The 19,801-nt window shown below is 32.2% G+C and overlaps 3 protein-coding genes and 1 non-coding gene across 6 annotated transcripts; 2 read left to right on the forward strand and 2 right to left on the reverse strand.

Annotated features, from left to right (window-relative positions):
• Window positions 1–2,782: 2,782 nt before the first annotated feature.
• LOC132254665 (U1 spliceosomal RNA) lies at window positions 2,783–2,942 on the reverse strand. The gene has a single exon (XR_009466963.1). It is a non-coding gene; the product is annotated as a U1 spliceosomal RNA (small nuclear RNA).
• An 887-nt stretch (window positions 2,943–3,829) lies between these two features.
• On the reverse strand, window positions 3,830–6,277 carry LOC100247728 (lysine histidine transporter 2). Its single transcript, XM_019221867.2, has 7 exons — window positions 6,011–6,277; window positions 5,392–5,775; window positions 4,912–5,305; window positions 4,725–4,830; window positions 4,541–4,632; window positions 4,373–4,441; window positions 3,830–4,278 (listed from the first exon to the last, which is right to left on the reverse strand). The coding sequence occupies exons 1-7, from the start codon at window positions 6,181–6,183 to the stop codon at window positions 4,180–4,182; spliced, it is 1,317 nt and encodes a 438-aa protein (XP_019077412.1). The 5' UTR covers window positions 6,184–6,277; the 3' UTR covers window positions 3,830–4,179.
• A 2,458-nt stretch (window positions 6,278–8,735) lies between these two features.
• Window positions 8,736–9,728, forward strand: LOC104880699 (putative F-box protein At1g67623). Its single transcript, XM_010658276.3, has 3 exons — window positions 8,736–8,908; window positions 8,981–9,146; window positions 9,231–9,728. Exons 1-3 carry the CDS (start codon window positions 8,757–8,759, stop codon window positions 9,669–9,671), a joined length of 759 nt encoding a protein of 252 aa, XP_010656578.2. The 5' UTR covers window positions 8,736–8,756; the 3' UTR covers window positions 9,672–9,728.
• A 4,451-nt stretch (window positions 9,729–14,179) lies between these two features.
• LOC100257887 (3-oxoacyl-[acyl-carrier-protein] reductase 4) lies at window positions 14,180–19,767 on the forward strand. 3 transcript variants are annotated; one of them, XM_002268044.5, is made up of 11 exons: window positions 14,180–14,667; window positions 15,823–15,965; window positions 16,388–16,441; window positions 17,098–17,178; window positions 17,265–17,310; window positions 17,391–17,485; window positions 17,574–17,606; window positions 18,191–18,325; window positions 18,440–18,533; window positions 19,103–19,185; window positions 19,422–19,767. In XM_002268044.5, exons 1-11 carry the CDS (start codon window positions 14,472–14,474, stop codon window positions 19,452–19,454), a joined length of 993 nt encoding a protein of 330 aa, XP_002268080.1. In that variant the 5' UTR covers window positions 14,180–14,471; the 3' UTR covers window positions 19,455–19,767. The 3 variants fall into 3 exon arrangements, with proteins under 3 accessions (XP_002268080.1, XP_059598550.1, XP_010655353.1); XM_010657051.3 differs by having other exon boundaries at window positions 14,315–14,667; window positions 15,796–15,965; XM_059742567.1 differs by having other exon boundaries at window positions 19,103–19,767.
• Window positions 19,768–19,801: the final 34 nt, after the last annotated feature.

Consider the following 19,801-nt stretch of genomic DNA (forward strand, 5'->3'; position numbering starts at 1 on the left):
GTTTATGAACTTAAAATAAGATTATATCAACATGAATCGATTGCGCAAATGTACTGAGTCACTAAATAGAAACTAGCCTATGAGAAACAACACCAAAAGGCCAACAAAGTCACAATCCCTTACATCCAACAATCCATCTCATTCTATTTTCCTAAGTACTATTTTGCTTCTTATTTATGTTATATTTAAAACCACCTATGAATATGAATTGTAATCTCTGTTCTCAACCACATATTTTTAGTTCATGAATCCATACTAAAAGCTGCAATCAACGAAGATATATAAGAACATGCAAATAGGCTAATGAAGCTTTGTCATAACTCGTCCAAAGAAAGAAGAGCATCAACCACTCACCAACATATAGAGTGTGAGTAATAAGAGGAAGCCTGAAACATGGCCTGAAATTCAGTTTCTTCACCAACAATGTTTCCAACATGTCAAACACTGGCGTTGCCGCAAACTTATGAGGAAATGAAAGATTAAGTGAAATCAAACATAGTATTTGCAGAAGTTAGAATTTTCAATTGCACGTGGTAGCGTCCAATAACATGGATGATAACAAACATGTTGGCTGCTGCTATAAGCCAACATGGTTTCTCCAGTGTGATGAGGATATTATCAGCAATGCTGTACCCAAACATTCAGTATCCAATCAGAGCAACAGGGAAGTAGCACAAGGAAACAACAATATAAGCAAAAATCACCCCTTTCCACATGGGTCCCTTGGAAGGCTTCCAAGGGGTGGAAGGAATTGTTGCATGGATCTCCAACACCACATTGTGACCAGCATTGGCAAATGCTACATCACCCAAGGTGCTAAAGAAGGTGAAGACTCTTCCAGTTGTGGTCAAAGCTGTGTATGTATACTGCACATCTGGTTGGACACCTTTATGAACCAAAGCTGTCCAGGCAATAGTTGAGTAATTGCAGATCGAAAGCTCCATAAGATAAGAACCTTTCAATCACCATTGGTGAAGGTGAAAAGGCTATTGACATATTTGAAGGAATTCAGGTCAAATGGGACATGGTTTATACCAAGAAGCAGTCCAATGAAGGCATAGATTATGAACCAAGATCAATAGAGCTTAGTTTCCCTAAGAAAAACATGAAAAAGATACTGAGCTCCAACTTGCCATATGTGGTAGAGAGATCAGAAGCCTTCAAACAAGAAAACAAGGTGCTGAAGCTCTATTCATACTGTGGGTCATGGGAATCAACCAACCTCAACCATTCATCAACTTTTGAAACACCAGCAATGGATTCAAAGCTCAAGCAGGACTTGATAAATGACTTAGATCGATTTGTCAAAAGAAAGTACTATAAAGGAGTTGGAAGGGCATGGAAACGAGGATATTTGTGGTACCTCCAGGCACTGGCCAACTATGACTTGAAATTTCACATCTGCGACTTAGGGCTCAGCAGTCTCTGTTGCAACTCAAGAGTTTAGAAGACTGTTAGTCACAACCAGGAACCAATCAATACTTGTGATTGAAGATATTGACTGCAGCGGTGAGCTGCAGGGCCAACAAGCTAAAGAGCATAATCTAAATGACAGCCAGGTGAGTTTATAAGGATTCACCTTCATGAAGCCCTAAATTTTTATTATTATTGCAATAATGATGTTTTTCTTCTTCCTCTAAATTCTCACTTCTGAAAAACTAATAATCCCTACATAACAAGAACAGAGTATAAGTGCATAATTTGGTGGAAGAACATAAATATTACTAGACATACCCGTTTTTCCCCCTTCATAAACTGTTTCTTATTTGTTATTGACAGTTGACCCCAACAGCGATTGCAGAAGAGCTCATGAAAAGTGAAGAAGCTGACAGTGCCCTTGGAAAACTTGTTCCGCAAAAGGGTAAAGACAGCACAAAATGAAGCAACTAATGGAGAAGATAAAGAAGCGAACAAAAAGGGAAATGAAAGTCCAGTAATTGACCAAAGTAAGAAGAAAGCTAAAAGAAATATGCCGATAGTAAGGAAACAGAAAAGGAAGGTGAGGATTAAGGAGATGGTAAGAACCAAATAACAATTCAAAAAGCTATCAGAGTACTAGTGCTCCATAACTTCATGCTTTTATTAATCGTCTCTGAGAGCTGTAAATAATGGGCCTATACTTATTAGTACCCAATAAAATCAAACTTCTATAATTAGCATGGTTCTGATCAGTCAACTGAACATTATTTACCACTTTACACAAAGTGTTTGAAGACATTAAAATCGACAAATCAGCATATTCTAATCCAACATCCAACTAGGCTTACCAGGTTTACTCCAGCCGCACCGGACAACATTACAGCACAGAAGTAGTCTGTTGAATCTATCATGAATATTAAATATCAAAGCCTTCATCAGTATCAAATTGAGTCATCCCAACACCACCCACTTGCAACAACACATGGGTAATTGCATCATAAAAATCAAAATCAGACAGCACCCAAATTGAGAACAGAAACTGAATGAAGGGAGTCATGATTGAAGAGTTCAGTCATGATAACGTTCGAGTGCCTAAAATTAAACATTTCACTACATGTCTCTGTCAAACCATTTGTCAAACATGTGACATGCATACAGAAACATCCTTGACACAGACCTTAAAACCAAAATCGAACCTCAAATTAACCACAATATCCTTCATTTCACATTTTCACCTCAATTTAAGATTGCCGCTATTGATATACCTGATGATAATTACAGACCAAGGCAAAGTAAAACAAGCAGAATGAATCTTACGTAAAAAATCAACAACGCAGATAAAACTTTGAGAGCTGAATTGGGGCAGGGGTCGCGCGAACGCGAACCCCCTCTACCACAAATTATGACGTAGACTCTGCCACTTGGGCAGATCTTAGGGCAGTGCCCCTCCCAAGTGCAATGGAGGTCACTGTCCTAGGCCATGACTCTTCTTGATCGGCCATAGACCCCGTCCAGGTAAGTATGTTGATGGTGAACCGTCTCGTTTGATTTATACCACTCTATCACCTTATTACTCTGACTCTTGCCGATGTGGGACTCCACAGCTACTCTTCACACCCTTAATTTTCGAATTTGCAGTTCTTTCAATATTCAAAACTTTCAAATTATACACCTAATTGAAAGTAAGAAATTTTACAGATTTAAATTTTAAAATAAAATATTATAAAATTTTTAAAATAAAACATAAAAGTTTTCAAATTATACACATGGGTATTTAAAAACTAAAAATGGAAGTCACTAAAAAACATGGTCATACAATGGAATAAAAGAGTTAAAATACTTCATAAATACTATTGTAAAAAACATAAGTAAAAATGAATTATATTAGTGTCTTACTAGTTAATTTTGCATAAAGGAATTATCGTCTATTCATTTATAAAAGTAAGTATCATCACGTTGTACCTTAAACTTGATATTATATCTAACGTGAAATAAAACTGATGCCACTCAAGCACCTTGAATAGTCGTACAATCATTTTATTTATTCACTTATTTACTTATTTTATTTTGATTGCTAAATTATTTTACAAAGAATAAATAAGAAAGAGAATAAAGTTTCATTTAAATCATTTTATCACATGATTTAAAAATTGTGGAAAGTTAATTTTTGTGGAAATTATTTTTTTAAAGTATTAAAGTTGTTTGACAAAACTAATTTAAAATTTATTTTAAATTATTAAATTAATATATTTATCATCGTTAATTTTAAGTTATTAAGTTGTGAATATGAATTATTACCCTTTTTTAATATTTCCATGCATCCACACATGTCAACCCCATATTAAAGATTGCAAATGACTCAAATATAAATAAACTATACACAGATAAATTTGAATTATTGATGAAATTAACAAAATAAAAATGATATCAACATGAATTGGTTGCGCAGATAGAACAAGTCACTAAATAGAAATTAGTCTATGAAAAACGATACAAAGGTCCAACAAATCAATGTAGAACGGAGAATCGTAAGCCCTACATCCAACAATTTATCTTATACCATTTTCTTGGATCATATTTGAGTCTACATTTTTAACTTAATTATTATTTATGTTATATTTAAAATCATCTATCAATGTGAATTGTCATTTCTATTGCCAACCATATATGTTTTGATCATATATATAAAGTTTCATGTGAATTCCCATCTTCAGATCTTTCAATCTTCGGAGCCATTACTACCATACAATGGGAAGATCATCACGAGAACAACTTGAAGGTCTTGGCTTGAAGGATGATCTGCCTTAGTGCACCAATGGGAGCTAGAATCATCAATATTATTCCCAGTACTATACACATCTGAAATTGCACATATTCAAACAAAGCCTGTTAATACCCAAAAGAGAGACAGGGGAAGCCTTAAGATATTGCAGTTTGGAGTTAATTAACATACCCAATTTGCAAACCATGATAAACTAAGCCTTCTGGGTTTGTGAACAGAAAGCCACATGATACAAGGGAGCTGCACAAAACCAAAATTTAAGATATTAGTGCTGTATTGTGAAGGATATATAATAGCCTAATATGCCTTTAATTGGATGTGGGAGGATTTATTCCTTACAAAGTATGTTGTTGGGGCAAAAACCAATCCTCCCAAGAATCCAAGGAGACTACCGAAGAAAGGCATCAGCATACCAATGAACATAGTAAAAGCTGCAGTCAACCAAGATATATAAGAGCATGAAAATAGGCTGATGAAGCTTTGTCATAACTCATCCAAAGAAGGAAGAGCATCAACCACTCACCAACATATAGAGTGCGGGTAATAAGACGAAGCCTAAAACATGGTGTGAATTTCAGTTTCTTCACCAACAATGTTTCCAACATGTCAAACATTGGCATTGCAAATATCTGCAGTTCCAACAAGCTCGTGAGGAAATGAAGATTCAATGAAATAAAAACATATTATTTGGAGAAGATTTCGAATTGAACCTGGTAGCTTCCAATAACGTGGATGACAACAAACATGTTGGCTGCTGCTATTAGCCAACGTGGCTTCTCCAGTGTGATGAGGATATTATCAGCAACGCTGTTCCCAAACATCCAGTATCCAATCAGGGCAACAGGGAAGTAGCAGATGGCAACAACAATATAAGCGAAAACGACTCCTTTCCACATGGGTCCCTTGGAAGGCTTCTCAGGGGTGGAAGGAATTGTTGCTTGGATCTCCAACACCACGTTGTGACCAGCATAGGCAAATGCTACGTCACCCAAGGCGCTAAAGAAGGTGAAGACTCTTCCAGCTGTGGTGGAAGCTGTGTACGAATACTGCACATCTGGTTGGACACCCTTATGAACCGAAGCTGTCCAAGCAATAGTTGAGTAACTGCAGATTGAAAGGTAAGAAAATCAATCTTACAGCATGGAGATTGTCACAGAAAGCTCACAAGAGATAGGAATAGAGAGACTCACGCTAAGGACATGGCTGCGGCAGCAAATGAGACACCACTGATGGAGTTGAAATTGGGCAAATGGGAGAGAACAAAGTGACAAGAGGCAAAAATCATGATGAAGTAGGTGGTTCTGATGGGTTTGCAGTCGGGACAGACTGTGTTATGGAACTTCCGCAAGGATTTGCCTCCGGTGATCATGTAGGCAATGTTAACACCCACTTCTACAATCACCTGTTGAGGCACCACAATCCAGAGGCCAAGCTTTTCACCGAAGGCATGCTGTCCTAACTCATGGTATCTGTCAAACCGCTTTCCAGGAACCATTTCATGCATCTCAACCATTTGCCATAGAGTGTACAATGTGACGATCCATGACAGAACAAGAATAACCACCCCAGGACCCCTAAATTTGAAAAGAGAAACGACTGCTATGATCAGAGCTTTTGAAGATCGAAAAAAGATAAAAATCCCTTAAATACCCACATACTGAAAATCCCTTAAATAACCAAAAACAAAAGAGGAGACAAAAATCTCTGTAAACAATATCAAAGCCGAGTTTCAAGACAATAAAGCATTTATATTTGAAGTAAATGCTGAAGGAGTTCCATTTTTAGGAATGAAAGAAACATGAAACATACCATCCAAGCCCTGCCATGGCGTAAGGGAGACTGAGGATGCCAGCCCCAACCATGGCGGTCACATTGTGGAATGCAGAGTACCACCATTTCGCGTTCCGGGAGGACGTGATCGGAAGCCAATCATCAATGGCCTTGTCTCTAGCATCCTTCTCCTGCTGACGATCAAGTCCCATTTTTCCCAACAAATTGAAGAAACTGGCCAAGGATATTTCAGACCCTGATGCAGAGACGACAGACAACTGTTGAAGGGCTTTGAGGAGTGATGGTTTATTTCAGCGTAAAACAACGACATATATAGAGAGATTGAAGGAGATGAAGAAAAGATAATGGGCAAATAGTGTTACAGTTGGGATGGTTTTGATGTTTCAGTTGTTAAATTACCAAAAAGGCCTGATTTCTCTATTGTTTAGTCTTTGCAGATTCGACTAACCGGTGAGAGTATCTGGGGTTTAAATGTCCATTCATCTTTGAGTAGTCCTTGGCATCATAGGTTTTTGAGTAGTCCGTGGCATCGTAGGTTTTAAAGTTAATCTTATCCTTATTTTAAATATTGTATTTACCCATTTATTATATATTAGTTTGAATTAGAATAAATCATAGAATTTGAATTAGGGTAGAAATTTATTATTAGTTTGAATTAGAGTAGGGGTTAGAGTTTGAATTATACTAAAACTCAATTATATTTATATATAAATATCTATCATCGTGAATGAGAATAATATGTCGTATTTTATTTCTTTATATTTTTTATGTTTTAAAATATTCCTTAAAAATAAATTTTTTCATATAATATTTAAATTTGGTTGATTGTTTTCATATAATTGTTTTTTAAAATAACCCCTAAAAATTAAGTAAAAATAATTACAATATATTGTAAATCATAGGGCCGGTTTGGCACTGTTTTTTAAATTTTGTTTTAAATTTTTTTTTTTTAAAGTTGTTTTCAAAATAGAAAAGAAAAAACAGTTTTTTAAAATTTTTAAAAGACTACCGTGTTTGACAAGATGTTTTAAAAAATAGTTTTTTAAAACAAAAAACAAGAAGTTTGTTTGGATGAAAGAATTTATATTATTTTTAAAAATAATGTATTACTTTTATTTTATAAAAATTTTATAAAATTAATTTATAATAATATGAAATCAAATTCAAGTTAAGTCTTACTGAAAAATAAAAATTAAATCCACAATTATATATGAGTTAAAGATAAATAAATAAATATATATATATATATATATATATATATATATATATATATTTATATATATATATATATATATATATTAATTATGAAACAATATTTTGTTTTTTAGTGAAATAAAAATAATTTTTATATTCATTTTTAATACAAGTCAATTAGGTACTTTAATTAATTTTTAAAAATTTTTTGTTTGATCATGATTTCTTATATTTTTTTAGAAACTTTTTTAAAGTTAAATAATCAAAAAAAGTTTTTAAATGTTTTATAAAATTAAGGATATTCCGTAAGTTATTATCATAAAAGGATTTTAAAAATAAAAAATAAAAAGATTTGTTTGAATAAATTGTTTTTTGAAAAAAAAAATATTTTACATCTTATATAAGTCCATATAATTAATATCTTAACCAACATATTTATGATTCAATTAACCTATTTATTTTAAAATAAATTTAAAATAAGTCAAATATGAATCAAATAGTTTAAAATTATAATTAGGCTAACTAATAGAATTATTAAACAGATTTATTCAAGTTAAATTTGTATTACGTAAGTTGATCCAAAACCTATCTATTTATTAAACGGGTTACGTATATGAATTTGACTTAAACTCAATTATGCTCAATTCAAACTCACGAAAAATATGTTGGATTCAAATCGTGTTGGTAAATCGTATCAAACTTTACCACTTTTAACTTAACATGCTTTAAAAAATAAACCATGTAATTAGATAATTATAGCTCTATTTTTAAAATTCACAAAAATAGAAGTATCTAAGTCTTTCTTGCTAAATTACCAAAATTCGAAGTTTTTTTATTTATAAGAATTTATAAGAGGATTTTGTTTCTACGATTCAGGGGAGAATTCCTACGCCTATTCCATTTCTCACCCAACTTCATTTAAAATTATACTTTCTATTTCTTTAATTAATTAATTAAAAAAACAAAAACAAAAACAAAATCATCTTATAACGCCATCTCATGCATACCAAATTTATTTTTTAAAGAACCGCTTCAAGCGTGGAAATCCTCGGGCATCATATATTATACAACATGGAGTCCAATATATTTAAAAATATTGGAAACAAGAATCGGATTTTAAAAAATCTATTTTTCAAAAACAAATTGTTTTTACAAAATGCTTTGAAAATTGAACATGATTTTTTATAATTATTATTTTCTTAATAACAAAACTTCTAATATTATATCTACAATTCATCCATACACATCAAAAGTAAATTATTTTATTAGAATAAAAAGATTTAAAACCCAATTTTATATATATAGAAACTCCGCTTCAAATAGGAAATTCTAATCATTATCTATTTCCAAAACCAAATACAAAGTTTCCAAAAATACGGTATCCTATTTAAAACAAATATCTTTTCAAATAATATGCCTTCTTTCCTTAATTCCTATATTTAACAAATTTCAAGTTTTTTTATTTCTATTTTAAGTAAGCAATTAACCTACCAAACCTTATATATATAATGGTATAACATTAACAATTTTTATGAGACAAATCTATACCTTAGTTTTTCTTGTAATCAATATGTTAAATATTTCTACCACGATGAAATTCAAGAAAACAAAAAGAAATAGTCATGGTTCCACCATTGAATATCTTCCAAGTGACTTATTGATAGAGGTTCTCACTCGGGTTGCAACATCTTCATTCACGGACTTGTTCAATGCAAAATTAAGGTATGTCTATAATAACTATACACACATTTAATTTATTTAAATATTAATCTATATATTTTGTTTTTATTTTAGTTGTAGAAATTTTCTTGAAGCATCGGATGATAAGTTCATAATGAAGAATATTTCAATAGAGAAATTTCCAGCAATTCCATGGTGGCAAGTAAAGGATGAAGTCTCTTCATTCTTGAAAGCCTGCAAAGAAAGTGGAAATCCAGAAGCATTATATAGACAAGGAATGGTAAGAATTTTAATTTTCAACAATGAGATAATTAGACAACATGAAAATTAATTTTTCTTTAATTATTTTTCTTGTTTGAAATAGATGGAGTTCTTCAGTTGGAAGAAAGTGGAATCGGGAGAAGAATATCTAAAGAGAGCATTGGAGATGGAACACATGGAGGCATCATATGTTTATGGCATCATCTTGTTATGCAAAGGGGGTGAATCGAATGAAGAACAAGGCATGAAACTTCTAAATGCAGTGAAGAAATCAAGAAAGTTGGGAGAATGCAGAAAAAAAACAAAAGCTTTCATTCTAAGCATGTGGATTAGAAACCCCATTGTTAAATGCCAAGAATTAGTGAACCACCATGCCAAAACTTGTGGTAGAAGAAACAATGGAGGGATTGGAGGAAAAAGAGGATGGTGGCAATGGATTGATGACAGGGAAGACAATGAAGATAAAGACGTGGAAGAAGTGAATTACTGTGAAGGTTGCATGTGGGAAGATGAAGTTTCTTTGTTTTGTAAGCTATTTAGATGATCATGTGTTTATTTACTCTTCAAGAGCAAATTAAAGAATTTAATTTTCTTGAATTAATGATTTTTTTTTTTTTAAGTCTAAATCCCAAATCCCAATCAAGAAAACATTAATCACGGTTTCTATTTTAAGAACAGGTGTTTTTTCTTTAGACAGAAAGATACTGTTGTGTAAACAAGTGAGATTTTTTTTTCTTCTTCTGGGTATTTTACGAGACATGTTAAATTTTTGTCATCTGTTTGGTCGCCGAGAAAATCAATTTTTGGATGTAAAATCTTGGATCAATTGGGCTAAATGGTTGCGTTTGGGAGAGAGTTGGATGGAGGAAGAACGTCATTTCATGTTCCTAATTCTGTCACAGTTGTAATAAAAATACACCTCTCCTTACATGTACGATTTTCTTGAAAAATATTTTCCTCAGCGTCAACCATTTTCCTTTTTTTTTTTTTTTTTTTCTTAGAGCCGTACAAGAAATATAACTTAAATCATTATTTTTTTAAACTAACAAATCTGTGGTTTTAAATTATTTTCTTAATAATAAAATTTCTAATATTTGTATTATTCATCCAAAAATAAAACATCTTTTAATAGTTTTCACTTATTTTTTGTTAATCGTTTTAAAAATAATTATATAAAATGTGAAGAACAATTAAAATTAAAAATATTTTAGGATTTCAAACAAACATTTATTATACAAAACATCAAATAGAAAATTTTCAAAAATAAATTGTTTTGCAAAATGCTTTGGAAATTGAACATGTTTTTTAATAATTATTTTCTTAATAATAAAGTTTCTAATATTATATATGCTAATCATCTATATAAATAAAAAGCAAATTATTTTATAAGGATAAAAAGATTTAAAACCCACTTTTATATATATATATATATATAAACTTTGTTGTAAATAGAAATCCTAATCATTATCTATTTCCAAATCCAAAAACAAAGTTTCCAAAAATACAGTATCCTATTTAAAAGAAATCTCTTTTAAAATAATATGTCTTCTTTCCTTAATTCTTATATTTAACAAATTTCAAGTTTTTTTATTTCTATTTTAAGTAAGCAATTAACCCACCAAACCTATATATAACGATAAAACAATAATAATTTTTAGAAGACAAATCTATACTTTAGTTTTTCTTGTAATCAATATGTCAAATCTTTCTTTCACCATGAAATTAAAAAAAAAACAAAAAAAAATAAAAAATAAAAATAGTCATGGTTCCATCATTGAATCTCTTCCAAGTGACTATGACTTATTGATAGAAGTTCTCATTTGGGTGCATCATCTTCATTCATTGACTTATTCAATGCAAAATTAAGGTATGTCTATAATAACTATACATGCATTTTATTTTTTTTCTTCTTAAAATATTAATCTATACCTTTTATTTTTATTTTAGTTGTAGAAATTGTCTTGAAGCATCGAAAGATGAGTTCATAACGAAGAATATCTCAATAGAGAAATTTCCAACACTTGCATGATGACAAGTAAAGGATGAAGTCTCTTCATTGTTGAAAGCTTGCAAAGAAAACGGAAATCCGGAAGCTTTATCTAGACAAGGAATGGTAAGTATTTTAATTTTCAAGAATGAGATAATTAGGCAGCATGAAAATCAAATTTTCTTTGATTATTTTTCTTGTTTGAAATAGATGGAAATTCCTTAGTAGGAAGAATGTGGAATTAGGAGGAGAATGTCTAAAGAGAGCAATGGAAATGGGGCACATGGAGGCATCATATGTTTACAACATCATCTTGTTATGCAAAGGGGGTGAATCGAATGAAGAACAAGGCATGAAACTTCTAAATGCAGTGAAGAAATCAAGAAAGCTAGGGGAGTGTAGGAAGAGAACAAGAGCTTTCATTCTTAGCATGTGGATTAGAAACCCCATTGTTAAATGCCAAGAACTAACAAGCTATCATGCCAAAACTTGTGGTAGAAGAAACAATGGAGGGATTGGGGGAAAAAGAGGATGGCCATGGATTGATGAGAGGGAAGACGATGAAGATATTAATTGTCCCAAAAACCAAACATAGTCTATTTAGGCAAGGAATGGTAAGTGGTTTGATATTCAACAATGAGAAAATCAAATTACATGAAAATCAGTCTTTTTTTCTTATTTTTTTCTTATTTTTTTCTCTGATTTGAAATAGATGGAATTTCTAGATTGGAAGGAGGTGAAATAAAGAAGATAAGTATCCAAAGAGTGCATTGGAGGCGAGGCACATAGAGGCATCACATGTGTACGTATGGTATAATCTTATTATGCAGAAGGGTGAATCGAATGAAGAAAAAGAAATGATGCTTTTGAATACAATGAAGAAATCAAGAAAACTAAGGAGATTGCAAGAAAAGAACAGGATTGTTAAATTCCAAAACTAATGATAGAAGAAACAATGAATGTGTTGGTGGAAGAAGAGGAGGGTGACCATGAATGAAGAGGAAGAAGTGAATATTGCGAAGTTTGTACATGAAATGATGAAGTTTCTTTGTTTTGTAGAATGTTTAGATGATATTGCGTTTGTTTATGATTCTTGACATGCAAATTAAGTCTAATTTTAAGAGCACAAAAATTTTAATTTTCTTGAATTAATGACGTTTTAAAAAATAATTATATAAATATGAAGAATAATTAAAATTACATTATTATATATAAAAATTATTTTTAAAACATAAAAAATAAATTAAAAATATTTCAAATTCCAAACAAACATTTGTTCTACAAAACATAACAAAAATAGTTTTAAGAAATAATTTTTGAAAATAATTTTAAAAAATAGTTACCAATCAGATCTTAGACTCTTTTGACAACTATTTTTTAAAACCATTTTTTATTCTTCAGAAAAAAGAAACAATCATTTCGTAATTGGAAAAAAAATCATTATTAAAAATAAATAAAAAAAATATGTTTTTAGAACACACATTTTAATTGTTTTCAATTATTTTTATTTATTTTCTAAAAATTATTTTTAAAAATAATTATACAAATATGAAGAATGATCAAAATATAAAAAATAAAAATTTCTACTGTTTTAAGCTTTTCCCCAAACCTATCACCAATACATTCCAAAAAACTCATTTAATTATCATTCCTACTCTCCATAACAAACTTGAGTTAAACCAAAATTTCTCTTATTAATTTAGAATTTTGCAATTAATTTTTTTAAAAAATAAGACCAAATATCAACCTAAATAAAATTTATCAAAGAAAAAAAGGCTTGCCTTGCCATTTTTTTCCTGCTATTCTGAACTACTAACATGTTACATAATACAAAAATAATAAATTTGCATTTTTAAAATAAATTATTAAAAAAAAAGAGCAATTTTTAAGGGACCATTTGCAAGCATTAAGATATGAAATTCAATGTTTTAAAATAATAAAATGCATTCAAAATGTTTAATTATTTATATTTAAAAATATATATATAATTACTTTTTAATTTTAATAATATATAAATTATATTAATGACATCATTGATAAGATGACAAAGTTTGATATGATTCTCCAACATAAGACAAGCTTGATTCGCCAATACAATATAACCCTAACACGTTTTTTGTGGGTTTGTATTGATCATAAATGAGTTTGAGTCAAATTCGTATTAACTTATATAAGTTGTTTAATAAATAAATGATTTTTTGGTTAATGTATATAACATAAATTTGATTCGAATTTACTTCTTTAATAATCTTGCTATTAACATAATTATATTTTTAAACCGTTTAACTCATATTTATCTTATTTTAAATTTGTTATCAGTTGAGTTACTAACATATTTGATTGTGACATTAATCATATGAATATATATAAGATCTAACTCAACTTAATTATTAAATATGATGACCTGATTGTTAAATGAGTTACATGATATGTTTAATAATTAAGTAGTATTTGAATTTATGTTTTTGACATTATTATTAATCGTGTTTGTGTCGGGCTTGGATTGAATTATATAGTAAAATATTTAGGGTTTGATACACTAACACAATTTACCTAATATGATTTGCTAGTAATCATCGATTGATTATTAAACTGTGAATTAATAACTTTTTTTGTATCGGATTTCGATTGAGTTATGTAGTAAAATATTTAAGGTTTGATACGACACTAATACAATCTACCTAACATGAATCGCTAGTAACCATCGTTTGATTATTGAATTATGAATGAATAACTTTTTCAATTAATGATGAGTCTAAATTCTAAAAATACTGTGAAAAATGTAATTACACGTTAAAAAGTAATTAAGATAAAAAAAAAATAACTGAATTATGGCGAGAAAATAGGTTAAAAAAAAAAAGGTTCATGGTATGATCCAAAAAAATTGTTTTCAGAAAAATAAAAGGAAATTTTTTTAGAAAGGAATAAAAAAAACAGAAGAAAAATAATGACTTGTGTTAGGAAAGTAGATGCGACTTAGGTGGGCGGACCATCCTAAGTTCCTGCTATTAGTGGTGTACAAAATCCCAGGAAACAAATGCACACAAGGTTGTCCATTATTGCAATTTTGCCACTCACCCCCAATTCCCTCTTCCCACCACTTAACTCAAATTCAATGGCTGCATGGTAATTAGATCCTAAACCAGACCCCTTTCAAATACCAATCCGAAGCCGGGCTTTGCTTTGATCGCCACTCTCACTCTCCGCGGAGTTCCCAAAGCTAAAACAACAGAACACACGTTCACTTTGTTTTTGCTTTATAAAAACCCAAAGCGTTTTTCTTCATTTCTCAAAACACTCTTCACTTTTCGCTCCCTTTCTTCAAATTTATCGCTCGGGATCCTCGCCGTCGCTCTCATGGCTGCTGCTGCCGGATCCGCCGTCATCACGTTCAAATCCACCGGAGGAGTTGTCACGAAGCCTGGAGGTTCCGCCGATCGACGAGTTGCAACCTTTCAGCATTGCTCTCCGGTTTCTGGCGGAATTGGATCCGCTCAGCTCCGAGCTTCGATTGGCCTTCAGTGCAGATCGAGGAGTTCGTTTGCTTCTTCCGGTATCCGCTTTTGTTCGAAGCTTTTAGTTATTATTTTTACGTTCTTTTTATATGCGGTTGATGTTGGTGTTTGTATTCTCATTGTGGATGTTAATGATTTAATGGTTGAATTTGATATTGTCTGGATATTGAATCGGTGATTGGTGTTTGGCATGGCAATTGGAGACGAGTTGGTTGTGTTGTCTCAGTGATGAACTTGTGATTCTGGAATTGTTTGACTTTGAATGGCTGGAATTCTGGTAATGTCAGGTAAAATATAGAGAAAATCGAATAGCGAATTTGATTGTCGGAAGACAGTGGATGCTAAATACTCCGAAAAATATGATGTCATTCGAGAAATATTCTGAACTTATGAACAATAAATTTTTTTATACTCAACTGTGATTCTGTGAATTTGGAGAAATGTTTATACTCTACTGTGATTCTGTGAATTTGGAGATATGTGGTGAAAATTTTAGTTTTCTTTTAAATTTTGGGATGAATTGGGGATTTTTGGAGTAATCCTCTATCATAATTAGGGGAAGGAATCTGAAGGATTGTTGTGGGGAATGTTACTATAATTTTAATTTTATTTTTTTTGGTGATTTCCTTGGTCAAACTGAAGGTGAAAAACGAGGAGGCCAAATAGGATGTGTATGAGGTGGAGAGAGTAGGTGTGATTGTCAAGGATTGGTTGAGGATCCGACTGGAAATAGAGCTGAATAGTGAAACATGGTTCATATAGCTGACCCAAGTTGTTGGATATATATCATTTTTGAATTGGGTTGAGATGAGTTAATTTTAGCAAAGAAAATCATTTGTGAACAAAATATGTTTGTCAGTCTGATACCCTACAGACATTTGCATGGTTGGTAATTTTTACAAAATCAAGGGCCTCTATTTCCAGTGTTCTCACGGGGATGCATTTCAGAGTGAATCTAGCAATACTCCTTTAACAATCATGATGACTTGAGATATTTTGGTGTTTTTCCTTTATTTAATGTGTTGTTAGAGCAAACATGTTAGCATTTATGTTTGGGTGTGCATGATGCTTAGAAACATTAGCAGAAAACATTTTGAAGAATGCAATAATGGTTATAGGATATTTGCTTTCTGTTTATTCAGCCACCATCTTATTCAATAATGCAGATCTCATTGATAGCATGGCACATGCAGGTGTAAGAGCTCAGGTTGCCACTATTGAACAAGCAAGTGCTGAAGCAGCACAAACCGTGGAAGCCCCTGTTGTTGTTGTGACTGGAGCTTCTAGAGGTATCGGAAAAGCAATTGCATTGGCCTTGGGGAAAGCTGGTTGTAAGGTTAGTTCACTTCCTTTAGCTCACAATAATTTTAGGAATTTGGGATGGTCATTGATCACATATTTTCACATTTGTTGTTTTCTGCTGCCATGAATAAATTTTTTACCTGAATTTTTTTCCTTGTCTTGTTAGTAATTAATTGGAAAAGATGAAAGAGCAGTAGGTACCATATCAGAATTTTTCCAGAATTTTTTTTTCCCTAAATGTTCACATTGAAGGAAATCACTATATCTCTGCTGATTTTGAGAAAAAAATTAATTCTTTTACTAGATTGTGCATACATGCAGTGTAGTGCTCTGTAAACTGCCATGCACAATTCCTGTTCAAACTATACAGAAAATGTCCTTGTGAATAATGGAGTTGTTTCACATTTTCTTTTTGATCTTCCAATGATAATCATGGTATTAATTGTTCTATTGCAGGTCTTGGTTAACTATGCTAGGTCATCAAGGGAAGCTGAAGAAGTTTCCAAGGAGGTGAATGATATCATCCATTTAAATATCCTTGTCCAAAATTTTCCTCTGGTGCTAGGCATTTAATCTTTTTCCAGGGTGATTTTCTTTAAATGGTAATTAACAACTTCTATTGCATACTGCTTCTCTGCCCTTGATGTTGATCATCGAATATATCCTTGGAAGAACACTTGAATTTCCACATAATAAATTTGTCATAGATTCTACTTGATGTGTTGCTATTGTCTTTTGGTTGTAAGGAATCTAGGGGCCAAGCAGATGGCCAAAAATGAGAAGTTTCTCATGTTTGATTGTTCAATTTTCACATTTGGTGATTTCTGATGGTACACTGTGACCACATGAAAGTGTTTGCTCTTGTTTATGGTGATTCATGTATGATGTCTGTGTCTGATGTCTTGCATTCCTCCTGGGAACAACTTGTTTATGATGATTCATTGTTTCATTTGGAGTTGTGCATTTTAGTTCCTATTCAAGAGTTGTCTGTTTATTGCTAATGCCTTCATTAAATTAACCACCTGGTTGCCTTTGTGATTTTGGGTTCTATTTACTCTCTGTATCTGTTATTTCATTTCTTATGGTTATTTAGGCAGTGATGTTTAGGCTACTCAAATTGCAAAATAAAAAACATTATTGATAATTTATTCAACTCTTTCTTTCAGATCGAGGCATGTGGTGGTCATGCTATTACTTTTGGAGGAGACGTTTCAAAAGAGGCTGATGTGGAAGCAATGATTAAAGCTGTGAGCAAATGTTCCATCTGCTGATTTTGTTTAATGTAATATGCTGATTGTGGTGCACTTCACGATTTTTTTTTTCATATCCACAGGCAGTTGATGCATGGGGAACAGTTGATATATTGATAAACAATGCAGGTTGTTGAAACTTGACCTCCTTTTTTTTGTAGCTTACTAGTTTCAAACTTTGTCCACTAACTGATCTACTATGGTTTCAGGAATTACTCGGGATGGGTTGTTGATGAGAATGAAGACACCACAATGGCAGGAGGTCATTAATTTGAATCTCACAGGTGTATTCCTCTGCACACAGGTGTGTATGTTTTTTGAAGACCTGACAATTTACATAAGCATTTGGTTGAATTTTCATTTTTGTAAATGATGCTGTATGTCTTTTTCAGGCAGCAGCTAAAATTATGATGAAGAAGAGAAAGGTAACCTGTTCTCCCATCTCAAAGTTCTATTTTTTTATTTATTTATTATTCTTGGGTTCTGTTAATCTGACTGGTTTGTAACTTTGTCAATTGGAAATCAACCATTTGAGCTGAGGGTTAAGCCTCCTTCCTTTCCTGGATTAGCATCTTGAACTTGGAGTTTACTTTGTCATGTAATGAAACTACCCTTGTTATATACAATAATTTCAATCATATAAGTGGTGTAGCTCCATAATATCTCCAAAGAAGCACACAGAAATTGTGGGTATATCTCCAAAGTATCATTTTGATTGGATTATTTACCTAACTCCCAATTGGCTTTGCTAACATGCACACACACTTTGTATCCCTGGCCCGCCTTTTAAATGTATTCTTTTAGGGAAGGTACATGTTAAATATTAAAAGTTCCAGATGCTATCAACTCTTTAACAGCTAACAATTTTCTTATCCAAAAGAAAGAAAAGAAAAGGTTTTCAATATTGTATTATTTAAATACACTTGGAGAGGGAGATTTTGATTTATGTGGATATTTTGATATCTTTTCTCTAATCCAATCCTCTGGCTTGGTCCTGCCGAATTCACAGGGAAGGATAATTAATATAGCATCAGTTGTTGGTCTGGTTGGCAATGTTGGGCAAGCTAATTACAGTGCTGCGAAGGCAGGAGTAATTGGCCTTACAAAGACTGTTGCAAAGGAGTATGCTGGCAGAAACATTAATGTCAGTTTCCGGGAATCATTTTCCCTTTTTTTTGTTCCAGTAGTTACATACACTGCAAGATGCTGCTAATTCTAGTAGATGAAAATCAGTTCTTATCAATGCATTTTCTTTCAGGTTAATGCTGTTGCCCCTGGGTTCATTGCATCAGATATGACTGCTAAGCTTGGGGAAGACATTGAGAAGAAAATCTTGGAAACCATCCCCTTGGGTGAGAGATAAAGAAGTTTTATTTATTTTCTTGGGCATTTTGTTTCAATTTTTCTTCTGTTAATATTTGCTTCCATCTTACAAGTAAAATTTTTTATGCCATTGCAATTTGCTTAAGGTGGTACCAAGTCTTGCCAATTTTAGTGGTCCATGAATCAGAAGGTTTAATAAGATGATTATTTTATGGATGAATCAGATGTAGGGTTTTCACCCATGTCAAGGCTCTAGAAAAAGTATAAAATTTCTCTGATTGTTTAAACAGTAGCTCCACCAAAGGTATCCTGAAATCTTCACAAAATATGGAATACGTAGATTTGGAAAAAAATATGCTTAGGCTCAAGGCATTACACACTAATACTATCATTGTAATCTTTATTACTTAATGACTACATTGGTTCGGGTTTATAATTGAAAAAGTTGGATGAGGGCAGTGGAGCTAAGGCCCCAGAATAATGATCATTAATTTTAAATTATTATCATAAAGTTGTTAGACTGCCTGAAATAGTTGAGAAATATGTGATAAGTGGATCACATAGTTAATAATCGATATTATCCTTATTGTGAATTCAGGAAGGTATGGCCAACCAGAAGAAGTTGCTGGACTGGTTGAGTTTTTGGCCCTCGATCCTGCAGCCAGTTACATTACAGGACAGGTTCCAGATTCTATTTCATTTTCATATTTCTTCCTTTTTTTCTTTGACTGCAAGTTCCAACTGACAAACCTCATGGTCTTGGCTCCATTGTATGCTGACACAAAATCACATGTTTCTGCAACTCATTGGTTAAAAAGTGTGGCTCATATGGGGCCAAGCCTGTGTCACGACTTTGCCTTTTCACTCCTGTTTCAACCAACCTAGTTGCTTAGTTAGGTCAATGATTTCTATCGCAGGTGTTCACTATCGATGGAGGAATGGTGATGTAGGTCAGCAATCTATCTCACCTGGTTGAAGTCCAAATGAAGCATCTGAGATTCAGAGGACTAGTGGCAGTGGTACTGTATTTCATGGCTTAATTAAGTATAGCCGTGTTTTAGGCAATTTTCCCCCATTTTTTCTTTCCTCTTTTTGCTCATTGTAAACAATAAAAGGACTAGTGAGGTAAGTTTCATAGAATTTCAGGCATGTTTAACGAAACCAAACAGTGTAGAATGCAGCCTATTTTTCAGGCTGCTTCTGGCATTGTGGAAATTTTAATGGCACGGAAAATCTCTCAAGTGGGAAATTGACAAACTTGAAGTTTTGGCTTTTCCTTGCATCTAATTTTCGTCGA

Source organism: Vitis vinifera, chromosome 1, assembly GCF_030704535.1.
Source record: "Vitis vinifera cultivar Pinot Noir 40024 chromosome 1, ASM3070453v1".
Taxonomy (NCBI): domain Eukaryota; kingdom Viridiplantae; phylum Streptophyta; class Magnoliopsida; order Vitales; family Vitaceae; genus Vitis; species Vitis vinifera.

Bases quoted from the DNA above. Each gene is read 5' to 3' on its own strand.
- LOC100247728 (XM_019221867.2), bottom strand. From the start codon at position 6,183: ATGGGACTTGATCGTCAGCAGGAGAAGGATGCTAGAGACAAGGCCATT. The intron at 5,776-6,010 runs GTATGTTTCATG...TTTCAAATTTAG, and splicing joins GCCATGGCAGGGCTTGGATG to GGGTCCTGGGGTGGTTATTC. The intron at 4,279-4,372 runs GTATGTTAATTA...GTGCAATTTCAG, and splicing joins TATCATGGTTTGCAAATTGG to ATGTGTATAGTACTGGGAAT.
- LOC104880699 (XM_010658276.3), top strand. From the start codon at position 8,757: ATGTTAAATATTTCTACCACGATGAAATTCAAGAAAACAAAAAGAAAT. The intron at 8,909-8,980 runs GTATGTCTATAA...TTTTTATTTTAG, and splicing joins TTGTTCAATGCAAAATTAAG to TTGTAGAAATTTTCTTGAAG. The intron at 9,147-9,230 runs GTAAGAATTTTA...TGTTTGAAATAG, and splicing joins CATTATATAGACAAGGAATG to ATGGAGTTCTTCAGTTGGAA.
- LOC100257887 (XM_059742567.1), top strand. From the start codon at position 14,472: ATGGCTGCTGCTGCCGGATCCGCCGTCATCACGTTCAAATCCACCGGA. The intron at 16,442-17,097 runs GTGAATGATATC...TCTTTCTTTCAG, and splicing joins CTGAAGAAGTTTCCAAGGAG to ATCGAGGCATGTGGTGGTCA. The intron at 17,486-17,573 runs GTGTGTATGTTT...TGTCTTTTTCAG, and splicing joins GTGTATTCCTCTGCACACAG to GCAGCAGCTAAAATTATGAT.